This window comes from Zalophus californianus, chromosome 2, assembly GCF_009762305.2.
Source record: "Zalophus californianus isolate mZalCal1 chromosome 2, mZalCal1.pri.v2, whole genome shotgun sequence".
In the NCBI taxonomy this organism is placed as follows: Eukaryota; Metazoa; Chordata; class Mammalia; order Carnivora; family Otariidae; genus Zalophus; species Zalophus californianus.
The window spans coordinates 44,667,900-44,682,972 of NC_045596.1; the positions used below are offsets into that span (position 1 = coordinate 44,667,900).

The 15,073-nt window shown below is 38.0% G+C and overlaps 1 protein-coding gene across 1 annotated transcript in view; it reads left to right on the top strand.

Annotated features, from left to right (window-relative positions):
- Positions 1-7,224: 7,224 nt before the first annotated feature.
- SRP72 (signal recognition particle 72) overlaps positions 7,225-15,073 on the top strand; it is a 31,101-nt gene continuing 23,252 nt past the window's right edge. The window contains exons 1-5 of the mRNA XM_027599233.1: positions 7,225-7,379; positions 9,305-9,425; positions 11,936-12,059; positions 13,306-13,449; positions 13,529-13,640. Of these exons, the coding sequence (XP_027455034.1) occupies positions 7,271-7,379; positions 9,305-9,425; positions 11,936-12,059; positions 13,306-13,449; positions 13,529-13,640 (610 nt within the window). The 5' untranslated portion in view covers positions 7,225-7,270. The remainder of the gene's footprint in view (positions 7,380-9,304; positions 9,426-11,935; positions 12,060-13,305; positions 13,450-13,528; positions 13,641-15,073) is intronic.

The following is a 15,073-nucleotide window of genomic DNA, read 5'->3' on the forward strand; positions in this document are numbered from 1 at the left end:
TGCCTCTCTAGATTCATGGATCAGTAGACTCTGGAGATATTAACATTTCTTTAGAGGAAGTGAAATTAGTATAAGGACACTTTTAAAATCTCTTAGCTACTATATGGTCCTAATTGGGTAGATAACAATCAAATATATTTCTTAAATACTAATAATGTCTTGTTATAGAGCTCTAAAGTTATTACTTGACTTTCTGTATCTCAACCCATAAGTTTTAAAAAGTTAAAATGCTTGTATCTTAGAGTGACAAGAGCAATATAGTCCTCTTTTACATTATGATCTTTACAAAATCCTAAGGGTGTGGTGTTTTATTTGTAGTCACTCTCTCAAAATAGATGTGTATTTATCCCCAGCTATAGACCAAGATGCTGTTTTGTTTTGCTTTTGTTTGTTTAAAGTTGAGATTGATATTGGGGGTAGGGAAGACACATGAAATAAGATGAAGGGATACTGTGGAAGCTATAGAAAGGGGACTTTTCTGAGAACTTCTCTGATGGATGTTAGAGCAATTTCCCATGGAAAAAAAAAGGTAGAGTCACCTTTGTCATTCCAAATGAAAGATTTAGTTAATCTTACTTACTTATAATGGGGTGCCTCTGTGGACCATAAAATTCTTTTAATTCTGATAATACATGTTTTAGCCAAACTAACAATCCTCAGCCTACCATGATTTTCTGAAATTGGAATCTCCTAGTCGATAACCATACTAGTTTCTTTCTTATAACAATAGAAGTCTGGGCAGGTACCCAGTAAGATTCACCTCTAAAGGAGCAGTTGTTACTGAGAGATGTTATAGTTCATCATCAATCTATAAACCATGTTTGGAAATCACTGTTACATTACACAGACCTGAGGACTTTTTTTATAGATCACTAAACTTTAATCTGAATGTCTATGAACCCCTTGAACTTCCATGTAGAATTTTATGTCTGTGTTCACTTTTATGGAAAGGGGGCAATCATCGTTTTTATCCAAAGGATTAAAATGTTAAGAATCTCTGCTACAGGGATGTCTGGGTGGCTCAGTCAGTTAAGTGTCTGCCTTCGGCTCAGGTCATGATCCCAGGGTCCTGGGATCGAGTCCTGCATCATGCTCCTCACTTAGCGGGGAGCCTGCTTCCCTCCTCCTGCCTGCTGTTCCCCCTGCTTGTGCTCGCTCACTCTGTCTCTCTCTCTGACAAATAAATAAAATCTTAAAAAAAAACAAAACCCACACTGTGTGTGGGGAAAAAAAAGAATCTCTGCTATGGATGAAATCTTGGTAAGATCCTTGCCACTGGCTTACACTGTCTATACCTTTTCACCTCCCTCTGAATTGTTAACAAGCTAGCATCTCTTATCACTTCTTTTACCTCATCTCATGGGGCAGGGTATGATTGTCCTAACCATTCCTTTCTTTGACTAGACACTAAGATATTCCAACCTCAATCCTGATGTTTTTATTATATTCTTCTTTCCCTTTAAGTATTGATGTTTCTTCTATTGAGTCCCTCCATTACTTATAAGTAATCATTGGAGTAACTCCTTCAGCTAAAACTAGCATTACTGACTCTTAGCTCTGTATTTGTAGACTTGCAGTTTGAACTGTTCATTCCTCTCTGTCTGAATGCCCCAAACTTACTTCATCTGCCATCCAGCCTATTAACTGGCTGTACTCTCTGTCCCAAATCAGAAGTGTTAGTTCATCCTTAATATTTCTCTCTTACATTTTCACATCTCACTTATTACAGAGTTCTGAATTTACCTGGTTTACCCATCCTCTGTTCAAAAGTCTCAGGTGGGTCAAATTCTACATTATTGGACTGATCTAGAAGGTCTTCATTCTCAACATTTTGAAGTTGTCCAAGGACTGACAGCATAAACTGTTAACATCTCTTTTGCAACATAGACTCCTTTGAAAATACGAATGCCCTTGACTCTCGCTAGAGAATTGCACACAAAATTTACCAACAGATTGCATTGGTGTTTGCATTCCGTTGAAGCCTGTCATGATTTGTAGTTTAAGAATCATTGCAACCTATCAAGAGAACTTGCTTTCCTCATAATTTTTGACTTTCACTTATCTGTACTTTTCTTTTTTTTCTTTTTCCTTTTTTAAGTTTTTATTTTTAGTTTTAGTTTAAATTCTAGTTAGTTCACATACAGTGCAATATTGGTTTCAGGAGTAGAATTCAGTGATTCATTACTTAAATACAACACCCAGTGCACATCATAACAAGTGCCCTCCTTAATACCCATCACCCATCTAGCCCATCCCCCACCCACATCCCTCCATCAATCCTGTTTTTTTCTCTATCATTAAGAGTCTTTTATGGTTTGTTCCCCTCTTCCACCCCTCCATATGTTCATCTGTTCTGTTTCTTAAATTCTGCATGAGTGAAATCATACGGTATTTGTCTTTCTCTGACTGATTTTGCTTAGCATAATACACTCTAGCTCCATGTTGTTACAAATGGCAAGAATTCATTCTTTTTGATGGCTGAGTAATATTCCATTGTATATACATACCACATCTTTATCCATTCAATGTACTTTTAGTTCCTACAATGAATTATTAAAATCTGTTGTCATTTAAATCTGTTACTAGAGCTTCATCTTCACTCTCTCCATGAAACCTTCCCAAATCCCTTTTTCTTTGTTGGATGGAAGCAGCAAGAAAGGAGAAAATATAATCTTACACTTTATTTCCTCACGTTGCCTTTTGCTTTGATGTGCTATGCCTAGTACTTCTTTGTTGGATTGGAAGCTGCAGTAGAGGAGAAAATATAATCTTACACTTTATTTTCTTCACGTTGCCTTTTGCTTTGATGTGCCATGCCTAGCAGTCTGCTAGAGATGGGAGAATTGTAAAAATTATGTACTGTTTCATTCTCTTATGTTAGTCCACAAGAACAATTAAAAAGATATGATTTTAACATCTTTAAACTGGTTTTGTGGCCTCTGAATAGTCATTGGCTGCAATTTCAGCTTTTCTATCTCTACCTGCAAAAATTCCACCTGCTTTGGTACAGTACATGAGAAATTTCAAACACTGATTTAGACTAGTAGATAGGACTGACCATTTCAATGGTCATTATCATTTTCACTTTTAGTTTTTTAGAGTATGTATATCCTCAGCAGGGTAGTTTCATTAATACTAGAGAAAATACTTGTTTGAAAGTATTTTAACTGTTATATTAACTTATACAAACCTACCTAGTTTGCCATCTTTGGGTGATTATACTTTCTTTGGGCTTGTAGGTGAACATAAAAAGAGGAAGAAAAGTTTGTCCAAGTAATACAGTACTTAACTTTGTATCACAAAGGCATGCTTACAGTTGCTGTTGCTTTAAAGCCTTCATTGAAATGTAAACACTGTAGTCAAATAAAAGACAAAGATAAGTTGTGTGAGGCTTTATTCATTCATCTACTCATGAAATAACATGCTTTGTCTGGTTTTATTCTAGGCCCTAGGAAAGCAGCACTAAACAGAAACAAGGCTCCCACTGTCACAAAAATCTTACTGGGGATAACAAACCATAAAAGATGTCTTAGGTAGAGTTAGGGAAGTATAAGTGCATATGAAGAATAACCAAGGTGGTAGGACAGTGCTGGGGATAAGAGGAAGGTTTTTGCAAAGAGCAGAGCAATGATGTAAAAGAGCAAGCCATATAAAAATGTGGGGAAGTACCCAGACTAGGGGCAGGAAGTGAAACAGCTTTGCCTTTTTGAGGACCTGCAAACATGCCACTATTGCTGGAGCTCTGGTGAGCAAAGACTAGATCACTTAGGACCTACAGGCCATGCTACAGTACAAAAGGAAAACCACTGGAGAGTTTGAGCAGGGTCATGATGTGACATATTTAACATGTTTTTAAAGTTCTCTGGCTATTGTGTGGACAAGCAAGGAGATTGGTTAAGGAGCTATTATAGTCCAGGTGAAGGATGATGTGACCTTCAGTAAATTACTTTATGCCTCTACTTCAAGTGTAAAATGAGACTAATAATACTCCCTCCCTCATCCTGTTAGGAGAATTAAATGAGTCAACATATGTGAAGTATATCCTAACACATGAATACATTATATAACATCCCCTTTGGCAGACTATAGAAGATGGTATGAGTGGAACTGATTTGCCATGAAAATCACCTTGAATTTAATATTCCCTTCAGCTGATTTCATTTCTAAACGGAAAAAGGGGGCACCTAGGTGGCTCAGTAGTTAAGCGTCTGCCTTCAGCTCAGGTCATGATCCCAGGGTGCTGGGATCGAGCCCCGCATCGGGCTCCTTGCTCTGAGGGAAGCCTGCTTCTCCCTTTCCCACTCCCCCTGCTGTGTTCGCTCTCTCGCTGTCTCTCTTTTTGTCAAATAAATGAAATCTCTAAATAAAAAACAGGGAAAAGGGGCAGAGAATCAGCATAATGTGGCTTATCCACAGTTCATCTTCAGCCCAGCAGTTCTTGGGAAGCCAGAGTGAAAATGTTTTAATGGTGCTTTTTGCATTTAACTCCCCATGACCTCGAATTACTTGGCATGGAGTTGTTCATCTAACATTGTGGTACAGTAAGGATTTCCCTAGGCACATTACTGTGAGCTTCAGTTCTCATTTGTAAGTTACAACTAAATAATATTTCTTCTGCCTGCTTCACAGAGTGTATAAAATGACAAGATACTGTACATGGAAGCTTCTCAGAAATCACAAATGGCTAAATCCACTGGTACAAAAAAATAAGATTTTGAGTACCGGTGATGTGAGAGAAGATCCTGGGGATGCAGCAATGAACAAGATCCAATTTCTGCCCTCAATGAATCTTGGAGTATTGGAGGGAGACCATTTCAAAACACAACATTGTCTTAATACGGAATAAATGATCAGGGATTCTGAGTACACATAGAAGGGAGGAATTTAAAGAACAAGTATACATTGTGAATGAACATACTCTGCATTCTATTCTCAATCCCTCTTACCTTAATTTTCATTGAATTTATTACCACTGAACATAGTATATATTAATTAATTGCCTATCTCTCCCAACTAGAAAATATATTCCATGAGTATACTGGGTTGTCTTTATTTTTGTTAATTGTATCCCTAGCAACCAGTATAATGCCAGACACCAACACATACAAAACATTTAGTAAATATTTGTTGAATGAATAAATGTGCGAATTCCCATAGGTACAGCAACATGGAACCACACATAACTGTTAGAGGAGTATAACATGCAAGGGGACTAGGGAGTGAGTAACAAAAGACCTAGGTGGGTTGGGGAGATAGAAAGCAGAGGCCAAACCATAAAGGACGTTACATGATAGGCTTTTGGAATTCATCTTGAGGGTAGAAGAGTAGCATCAGATAAATGCTTTAAAAGACCACTCTGGAAGACTTGTCTCAAAAATGGCAGATAAAAAAAAGGGCAGATAAAATTCATATACTTATATCCTGTTTGCAAGAAAATCTGATGAAAATGACATAAGAAATAGAACTATAGGAATTCATACCAGAATTCTGAGGAATTTTTGGAAGCTACATAGTATATGGGATCAAGACTGATGCAGAAACCAAAACTGAACCCTTTTATAAAGTCAATCTTCTGAGAAGTTTAACAGAATCACCACTAAGGTGGTGGTTCTTAACCTTGAGTGGGGTGGGGCTGTTGCATAAAAACACCTTTGGAGAATCCGATGAAAGCTACAAAACCTTTCCTCAGAAAAATTCACACAAAATTTTGGGTATATCAGATGTTATCTGGAACTCCCTTGCCCTGCTGAAATCTAGGCATAATTAGCTTAAAATCTGTGACAGTTCCACAGTCAATGAAAGTCCACAACTCTTTCCATGATTTTTACTAATTCACAGAGATTGTACTGAGAGTTCACTAGACCAGTAGTGCTGTTTTTACATTATACTATATTGACCAGACATGAAATGTACCAGGCACCACTGGACACAACTATGAGCTGGACATACCTTCTACCCTGAAGGAACTCAGATTAGGGGAGAAATAAGCAAAAACTCATGTTAAAAAGTTGAGTACCAACAATGTGCCAGACAGTGTGCAGTGAGTAAGGGTAAATATAGTCCCTGGCCTCATGGAAATGATAGTCCATATAAAGAGATAGCCTTCAAACGATGAGTGTTCAGAAGTACAGAGCTGTGTTAGAGAGTAATGGGGAATGTTGCCTAGTCTGCAAGGTCAAAGAAGTAATTTTTAAAATCTGGAACCAGGTACAGAAATATTGAAGGATAAAAATAATAGAATGCTGGGAGAGAGAGGGGAAATGGCAGGAATTAGTAGGATCTTGACAATATTTGGGTCTGCAGAGGCGTTCAATAAAATGCCCTGTCTTTTTTAAGAGCACTCAACAGGTACTTAGTTCTGACCTTCAAACGTATCTTGATATTTAAGCTCTTACAAAAATCCTAAACCTATGTCTTTGTATTGAGTGCCAGTAAATGCCAGGATGCACGAAATCTGTTATCCCCCGAACAATAATAATATTTTCCCTATTTTACAGTCGGATAAACTGGGACTCTGATAAATAACTTGCTCACAGTCAGACATGTAGAGTCGCAGAGCCAGAAACTGAGCCTGGGCATTCTCACCGCTTACACGTCCTTTGGCCTTACTGCCGACTGTTCGTTAACTGGAGCTCACAGTGTAGCCAAGAGGGTTTCATCAAACGTGCTTTGCACTTGGTTCTTTTTTCTTCTGTGCCTTTCCTCATATTCGCTTCTCTTCTAGAATTTTACTCAGACCCAACCTCAGGTTTTCCTAAATCATCTTTCAAGATGCTTTTCAAATACAATTCCTCTATGAAGTATTCTCCAGCAGCAAAGAGAAGCCGTCTCTCTCCCCACTCTCCTTCAAAGGGCTCCCTAAGGCTTCTAGTTGGTACTTTACCACCCTATAGACCTCTTATTCTCTTCCACAGATCGTCATTCAGCTCCGCCTCATAGGAAGAGGGTGCTGCTTCCCCAGCAGCGGTAGCCCCAGAAAAACAGGCTGCTTTGAGCCAAAACTATCTGGTGAACCCCTTCTCAACCCCCTCCCAGGGTCCCACACTTCGTTCCTTCAGACAAGTTTCAGGTAAGGTGTATCGATTCTATCTATCCACGCAAATTTCTAGCTAACATCGCTAAGATTACGATCTCCGACACAGACTCAGGGATAAGGGCGTTTCCGACTCCAAACCGCTTAGCAACCACCGGCTTCCTCCTCCGCTTGGCCACCTCCGAAATCCTCTTCCGGGACAGAGGTCGTCCCGCCCCTTCCCTTGTCGCCTCCAAGATGGCGAGTGGCGGCGGCGGGGGAGTTTCGGTGCCTGCGCTCTGGAGTGAAGTAAACCGTTATGGCCAGAACGGTGACTTCACGCGCGCTCTTAAGACCGTCAACAAGAGTAAGTGTCGGGGCGGGCGTTGGGGCGGGCCCAGGCCGCACGGAGGACGCGGCCTCCTTCCGGCGTGCGCGTCCACCTCCGAGTAGACGCGGGGATCGGAGATCGCCGCCCGCCGCACGGGGCCCCGAACGCCCGATGGGCGTGGGTTGCAGCCCTTCTACTCCACCTGATGAACCCAAGGTCCTGGGTTGCTTAGAGCCACGTGTACTTCCCTCTTTATCCACCGCGGGGTAGCGAGAGTGGAATTTAAAGAGACCGTAACTCCATGCGTCCCTTTCAAACTGTTTTCTTATCCGACTCCGTTTTTGCTCCTTAATTCGGAAATATCTCACATCACCACCTTTTCTCCTTCCCTTTAGAGGAGTGATCAATACAGTATTGCTGAGGGAGCTTTTTCTGCCGCATCGGAGGGAGGAATCTGCTAGGGACACGTAGTTTAGAAGCTGGTGCTGACAAGGTGGAAGCCGTACAGACTCCGGAGAGGGAAAAGGGCTGGATATGGATGTTAGGCCTGTCAGTCTCATAGATAAAATCTCTCTCCAGTGTCATTAGATCAGAAAATGTGTGTATGAGAGCACATTTGAAATAACATTTGAAATTACGTCGGAAGAAAAGTTTAGCCTGTTTTTTTTTTGTTTGTTTTTCGGTTTTGGGGGGCTTTTTGCCCCGTAACTGGTAAATCTTGAGTCAACTGCCTTTGGTGTGAGGTTTACTCATTATATTCATTTATCCTTTACTATGTAGCTGTAATAGGGTCTTGCTTTTTTGTTTGTTTGTTTTGTTTTGTTTTTTAATGCTCTCTGTCATGGTAAATTCTTCTTTACTGAAGATGCAGCCTGTACTTGGTAGATTCGAAAAAGTGATTACCAAGACAGGGTTTGGCAGTTTAAAGCAATAACATACAAAGTATGTCAGTAGCATACAGGATTATGTAATCTTCAATATCCTATTGTTAATGTAAAAAGAAGTGATTATGCCACAGTGCACTTTTGGTTATTTCAGACATTAAGGAAAATAGCTACTGATTAGAGTTAATTTTATTCTTAAACTTGTTTCGAATTAACTTTAGCTTTTGGCCGAACCTGCAACCATTGCTATTCAGTAGCAGTGTATTAAGTATTTGCAGGAATTATTTAATCACTTTTTTTCAGTTTGTTGAACAATACATATTTTCTTAATTGGTAAAAATTTATATGATTCTTACACAGAATTGGGTTCCTAATGTTACCCAGGGGCAAGGGGAGTGATTGTAGTCATTTTTACACTGAATAGCTGTTTAGCTTTGAAACTTTGCCACCTGAGCCTTTCCCTGTCCTCTTTTGCTTGGTCGTCTTAGGTGAAAAGGGAAATATTGAATGGTTTTTTGGAAATACTGCCAGCAAAATAAGTTGCGTTTGTATACTTTACAGCTTACAGATTTTTCTAAAGTATTCTCATTTAATCTTTTTTATAACTTTCATACTAGTTTTGCAGATCAGAAAACTGATATTTGGCAGTGAAATGATTTGCCCATGACCTAAAGACACTAACGACAAGCTTGTATTCAAACCTAAGTCATTTGCTTCCAAATTCTACATGAACTTTTTTCTTTCTTGGTGAACTAAGGAAATACGTAGGATGTAGCATGTGTCCTAAGGTGAAAAAGCTGGAGGAGATAGCTCCTTTCTTCTTTATTTCATTATTTAAAAAATTTATTTTTGCTACAAGCATCTTGGGAATCTCTCATTGGAAATCTTACTAAATTATAACTGTCCTTTTGCCACTTCTTAAGTTAAAAATGAAGATCGGTCTTTTTTTTTTTTTAAATGTTTCAACTGATTGTTGCTGCAATAAAATGTAGCTTCTTGAAGCAGGGGGTGGGAAAATTTAGTAAAAATGTGAGAAGGGAATGGATTTTAAAATTTTTCCCTAAAATCGTTCTCTAGTACTGCAGATCAACAAGGATGACGTAACTGCCCTACACTGTAAAGTGGTATGCCTTATCCAAAATGGAAGTTTCAAGGAAGCCTTGAATGTCATCAATACTCACACTAAAGTATTAGCCAAGTAAGTGATTCAGTTAGTTGTTTGTGCTGTTATTAGAAATAATGGTTACCATAGCTATAAACATTTCCATGGGTTTTTTTTTTCCTCACTATTCAGTGATTTTTTTACCTTTTTTGCTTGGCAGTAGTATTTCTGAAACTGGAAGGAGCAATAGCACCTTTTTTTTTTTTTAAGATTTTATTTATTTACTTGACAGAAAGAGAGCACAAGCAGGGGGAGCAGCAGGGCAGAGGGAGAAGCAGGCTCCCTGCTGAGCAAGGAGCCCCATATGGGCCTCTGTCCCAGGACCCTGAGATCATGACCTGAGCCGAAGGCAGACGCTTAACCAACTGAGCCACCCAGGCGCCCAGGAGTAATAGTATCTTTGTTTTTTTTCTGCCTTAGGGAGCATTTTTGTTTACCTCTGTCTTCCCTTTGAACCACTAAGAAGCAGGTAAACTGCTGAAGGATATGGGTCATAAATGTAATGAATTCTTGGAGGACATAAGGAGAACAACTCAGAAGTTTAAAGAAAAAAAAGGCAGAGAGGGAGGAACATGTAGGGTAGGGATGTATAAGTAGAGGCCTTCAGGATGGTGTGGCAGTCTTCGCTGACCTCCATGCCTACCTCCTTTGAGAATTGTTGAGGTGAGTATGATTTTAGGTCAAGATCATTCCGTGTCAGAGTTCTTTAGCAGTCTTTAGAATATCTAGCATTTGTTGTTGTTGTTAATCTTTTTCATTTATTTCATTTATCATTTCATGAAATGTGAATTTATATTCTAAATTTTTACTGTAATATGATTTTTCTTTACAGTTATGCCTAAGCCCCAAAAGAAATGTGTATTGAAATAAAGTTTTTTGCAGCATATTTACTCTTTAATGAAATACTGGCTTATAAAGTTAAAAACAGTGTACAGTGGACCCTTGAACATCTCGGGTTAGGGGCACCAACCCTCCACGTAGTCAAAAATCTGTGTATAACTTTAGACTCCTCAAAAACTGTACTCATAGCCTACTATTGACTGGAGGCCTAACAGATGACATAAATAGTTGATTAACATATTTTTACTTTATTTGTATTATACTATATTTTTAGAATAAGCTAGAGGAAGGAAAATGATATTAAAATCATAAGGAAGAGAAAATACATCTAAGATGGTATACTGTATTTATTCAAAAAAATCCACATGTAAGTGGGCTCATGCAGTTCAAACCCATGTTCAAAGGTCAACAACTATATAGTATACTTTTTGTATAAGAAAAGGAGGATATAAGAGTTTATATGTGTATTTTCCTGTATTTGCAAAAACAAACACTAGGTGAAGAAACAGTGAATAAAAGTCACTGTTTGGTGAGGTAAAGGAGAGCAGGATAGATGTGAATAGCACTGGGAATAAAACCTCTTAGCATATACCTTTTTGGTATTGGGGGGAGTTTGAGCCATATCTATACAGAAAGATTGAAAACTAATTTTAAAACTTTAGTAAAAATAAAAGAGAAGTAAAGGGGACACTACTTTCTAGTAAACATCTTTATACTAAAATTCAGTATCTTGAATTTTGGTTATTTTGTGACATAGGGAGATTTTCAAATAATTTTTTTTAGGCAGGTAAATAAAGGATATTGTCATTTGCTTGATAAACATTCTTCCTCATGGGTTATGGTTAAAACTCCAAAATGAGGGGCTCCTGAGTGGCTTAGTTGGTTAAGCATCTGCCTTCGGCTCAGGTCATGATCCCAGAGTCCTGGGATCGAGCCCCACATCGGGGAGCCTGCTTCACCCTCTCCGCCTGCCTGCCGCTCCCCCTCCTTGTGCTCTCTCCCCCTCTGTCAAATAAGTGAATAAAATCTTTAAAAATAAATAAACTCCAAAATGAGTTTCAAGTGTCACGTTAATGTGATGAGTTGTCAATGTAGATAGGTAATGTTTTTATTGTTGTGTGTTTATCAGTTGTTTGGTTACAAGTACTATGTTCTTTTAAGGTTTTAGTTACCTTTCCTTTGCTATTCATTTGTTTTTTGAACACATTTAAAGCAGCTTTATATGGCTTATTATTTGATTAGTAGATTTAAGAAACTTCTGTAATAACCCATTTAAAATACTGTTCAGGGGCACCTGGCTGGCTCAGTCGGTGGAGCACATGACTCTTGATCTCAGGGTTGTGAGTTTGAGTCCCATGTTGGGTGTGAAGATTACTGAAAAACAAAATCTTGAAAAAAATAAAATAGTGTTCAGATTGTTTTTTTATCTAAGACAATTAGTTATTTAGCTGATTCATGATTTCATTCTTAAATGTTTGTTTCAAAGAATATCCATGAAAGCAAGAGAGGCAAGGGAAATGGATGTAATATTTTCTGCCACTTGTGAACTGATTTTCAGGCATGGTACTACACTTTGTCAGTTTCCTCATCTGTTGTTAATGGAGATTAAATGACTTAATATAGATCAGGTGCTTACAGCAGTGTCTGGCATATAATGGATGCTCTGCAGTGTTAGCTAATAATTAGATTTTTTTTTTCTTTTTCAGTAACTCTCTTTCCTTTGAGAAGGCATATTGTGAGTATAGGCTGAACAGGATTGAGAATGCCTTGAAGACAATAGAAAGTGCCAATCAGCAGACAGACAAATTAAAGGAACTTTATGGACAAGTGGTAATTAATGCTTTAAAATTCATGTTGACAATCATCCTGAGTGGGCATGACTGTACCTGTAGTGAGGAGCAGGGATGAGGAACCTCAGCCCATCCTGATGCTCCACAAAACTTGCCACCAAACCAATTCATGAGGTTTGAACATATTCCCTTTTCTTGATCTTCACACAAACAGTTTGGTGAGGTAGTTGGAAAGATAAAGGCCAGTGGGATATACTTACACAGTTTTGAAATTGTATTTCTAGTTTTTAACACATTTTGTTTTAAGGTTAAAATAAAGTAAATTGTGATAAGTAAGAATTTGGATGAATTTAACTAGTTTATGAATTCCCTAAAACTCTTATTCTGAAAGGGTTTGAGACATTTAATTAAGCCTGATGTAAAAATAAAGCTATTAATGATGAGAGGACAAATGTTTTAGTAGAACTAACAAAACCCTTTTAAAGATTTTTAAAATGTCAGTAAGGGCAAATAATGTAATAAATGTATTGTCTCCAAGAGATAGTAAGAGTTTAATAATATGTACAGGTTGGAGAAAGATTTGGACAAGTTCATGGATTGTAGGTTTACAAAGAACTTTTAAGGTAAGCTGGGCAAATTTAGGGTAAATTCCAGCATTTTGAGTTTGATGAAGGGCATTAGTCTCTGTCATATAAAGTTGACTTGACTTAATTTACCCAGAGTGGCAGTTGTTATTGCCCTTTGAGAACAACTTGAATGAAATAAGCAGGGATTATGTTTTGTGTACTTGATTATTAACCCTATATTAGCTGGTTTCTGGGAAAAGGAAATAAAGATTTAATATAGTGAACTCTTAGGAAATATTAAGTCCTGTTGTTAATGTCTAATTTTGTTCCTGTTCACGGGGGCTTAACAATCATTTTGTGGGTGGGAAAATTTTTTCATTGTAAGTCAGATTTAGGTAGCAGGGTGATTTCTTTGGAAATGTTTTCTTTCAAAACCCACTTAGGCACTTCCCTAACCTCAGGAAGGAGGTAAATACAATGACTTCTATCTGAATCATGACTACAAATCTACAGTATAGTAGAGATTCATTCATTGCAAGTTTTTGAAAGTATTAGTAGCACACAGAACTAACTGAAAAATTGGAAAAATTGTTGACTGCCCGTATCATGCTGAATATGGTTTCCTACTTAGTGATTCAAAAAAGGGTTTGTATGATGTTTGAGACATAATACTATATATGTCTTCTCCTCTGATCTTTTACTTGGTGTTTGTCTCCCTAGTTATACCGGTTAGAACGCTATGATGAATGCTTAGCGGTGTATAGAGATCTTGTCCGAAACTCCCAAGATGATTATGATGAAGAGAGAAAAACAAACCTTTCAGCAGTTGTTGCAGCTCAAAGCAATTGGGAAAAAGTGGTTCCAGTGAGTATCTCTGTGTACCCACACAGCTTTGAAACAATATTCTTATCTAGTGTTTGACTGGTATTTTGCTCCATGACAGGAGAACTTGGGCCTCCAAGAAGGGACACACGAACTATGCTACAATGCTGCATGTGCTCTGATAGGACAAGGCCAGCTGAGCCAAGCAATGAAGATCCTACAAAAAGCTGAAGGTTGGAAGTTTATTGAAATTATGTGTAACTGTAATGTGCATATAACTGAAAACAGAATTTCCAAAAACTGAATTTGATTTTTGTGAGATTTATAATTGGAAATTACTGATGCAGTGGGAATTTCTCAAAATTTGTCTAGCTTTTCTCTTGGCATTTTAGCATGTCTCACCTATTTCTCTCTAATCCCTAAGCCAGAGTACATGTCCATTTTCATCCATACCAGGCCTTATTTTTGAGGAGGCTTTTTAATAAGTTACTGTGAGTATTAAATGTAAATTGAGTTAACATCAAGCATTTACAGCAGTACACGGCATATAACATAAGCATCCAATAAATATTGGTTATCATTATTAAACTAGGGTACTCAAGTTCAGTGATAATCAGTGTGCCTATGTGTGTATGTGCATGTGTGCACATACGCTACATTTATATTGGTAACACTATTCAAGCACAGTTTTGACTCCATTTAGTATGTTTTCATATATAACATTTACATGCTTTGAAGCTTTAATTAAGAAAAAAAGAGGGCACCTGGGTGGCTCAGTTGGTTAAGTGACTGCCTTCGGCTCAGATCATGATCCTGGAGTCCCGGGATCGAGTCCCACATCAGGCTCCCTGCTCAGCAGGGAGTCTGCTTCTCCCTCTGACCCTCTTCCCTCTCGTGCTCTCTATCTCTCATTCTGTCTCCCTCAAATAAATAAATAAAATCTTTAAAAAAATAAAAATAAAAAATAAATCTTTAAAAAAAAAAAAGAAAAATAGTCTTATTAGCTTATGTTTGGTTTCAACTCCAGAAAGATGTAGACTTTTCTTCTGCATACATATTTCCCTGGAAGCTATAAAAGTGATGCAGGGACTGCAGTGATGGGGAGGAAAAAAAGGTGAAGCAGGGTCAAGTTTTAATGTTGAAGGTTAAAATAAAAGCGGAAGTTGGAGCATCATGAGAAGAAAAGTATGTTTGAGAATTATAATTTCTTGATTATACCCAGTATTGACAGTGGTGTGGGAAAAGGACATTCTTATACATGGAAGTTTTGAGTGTAAAAGTAATACTGACTTTGCAGTGGGCAGTTCGGTGATGTGTGGTGGATTTAAAATTTGCATGATCCAAGGATTTCATTTTAAGGAAGTAATTAGATTAATTAATAATTAATAATTAGATAAATGAAAGGAAATAACTAGATAAATTCATATATGTATTTTTATGAGTGCTACTTGAAGGGATGGTCATAAGAAAAAAATTAGAAACATCATGAGGTTCTGTCCTATAAGAGGATTGCCTAAGTTTTACCATGACCACAAAATAGGTTACCATGCAGTCTTTAAAAATGTAGATCTAGGGGCACCTCGGTGGCTCAGTCCATTAAGGGTCCTACTCTGTTTTGGCTCAGGTCATGATCTCTTGGGTCCTGGGATCTAGCCCCACATCAGGC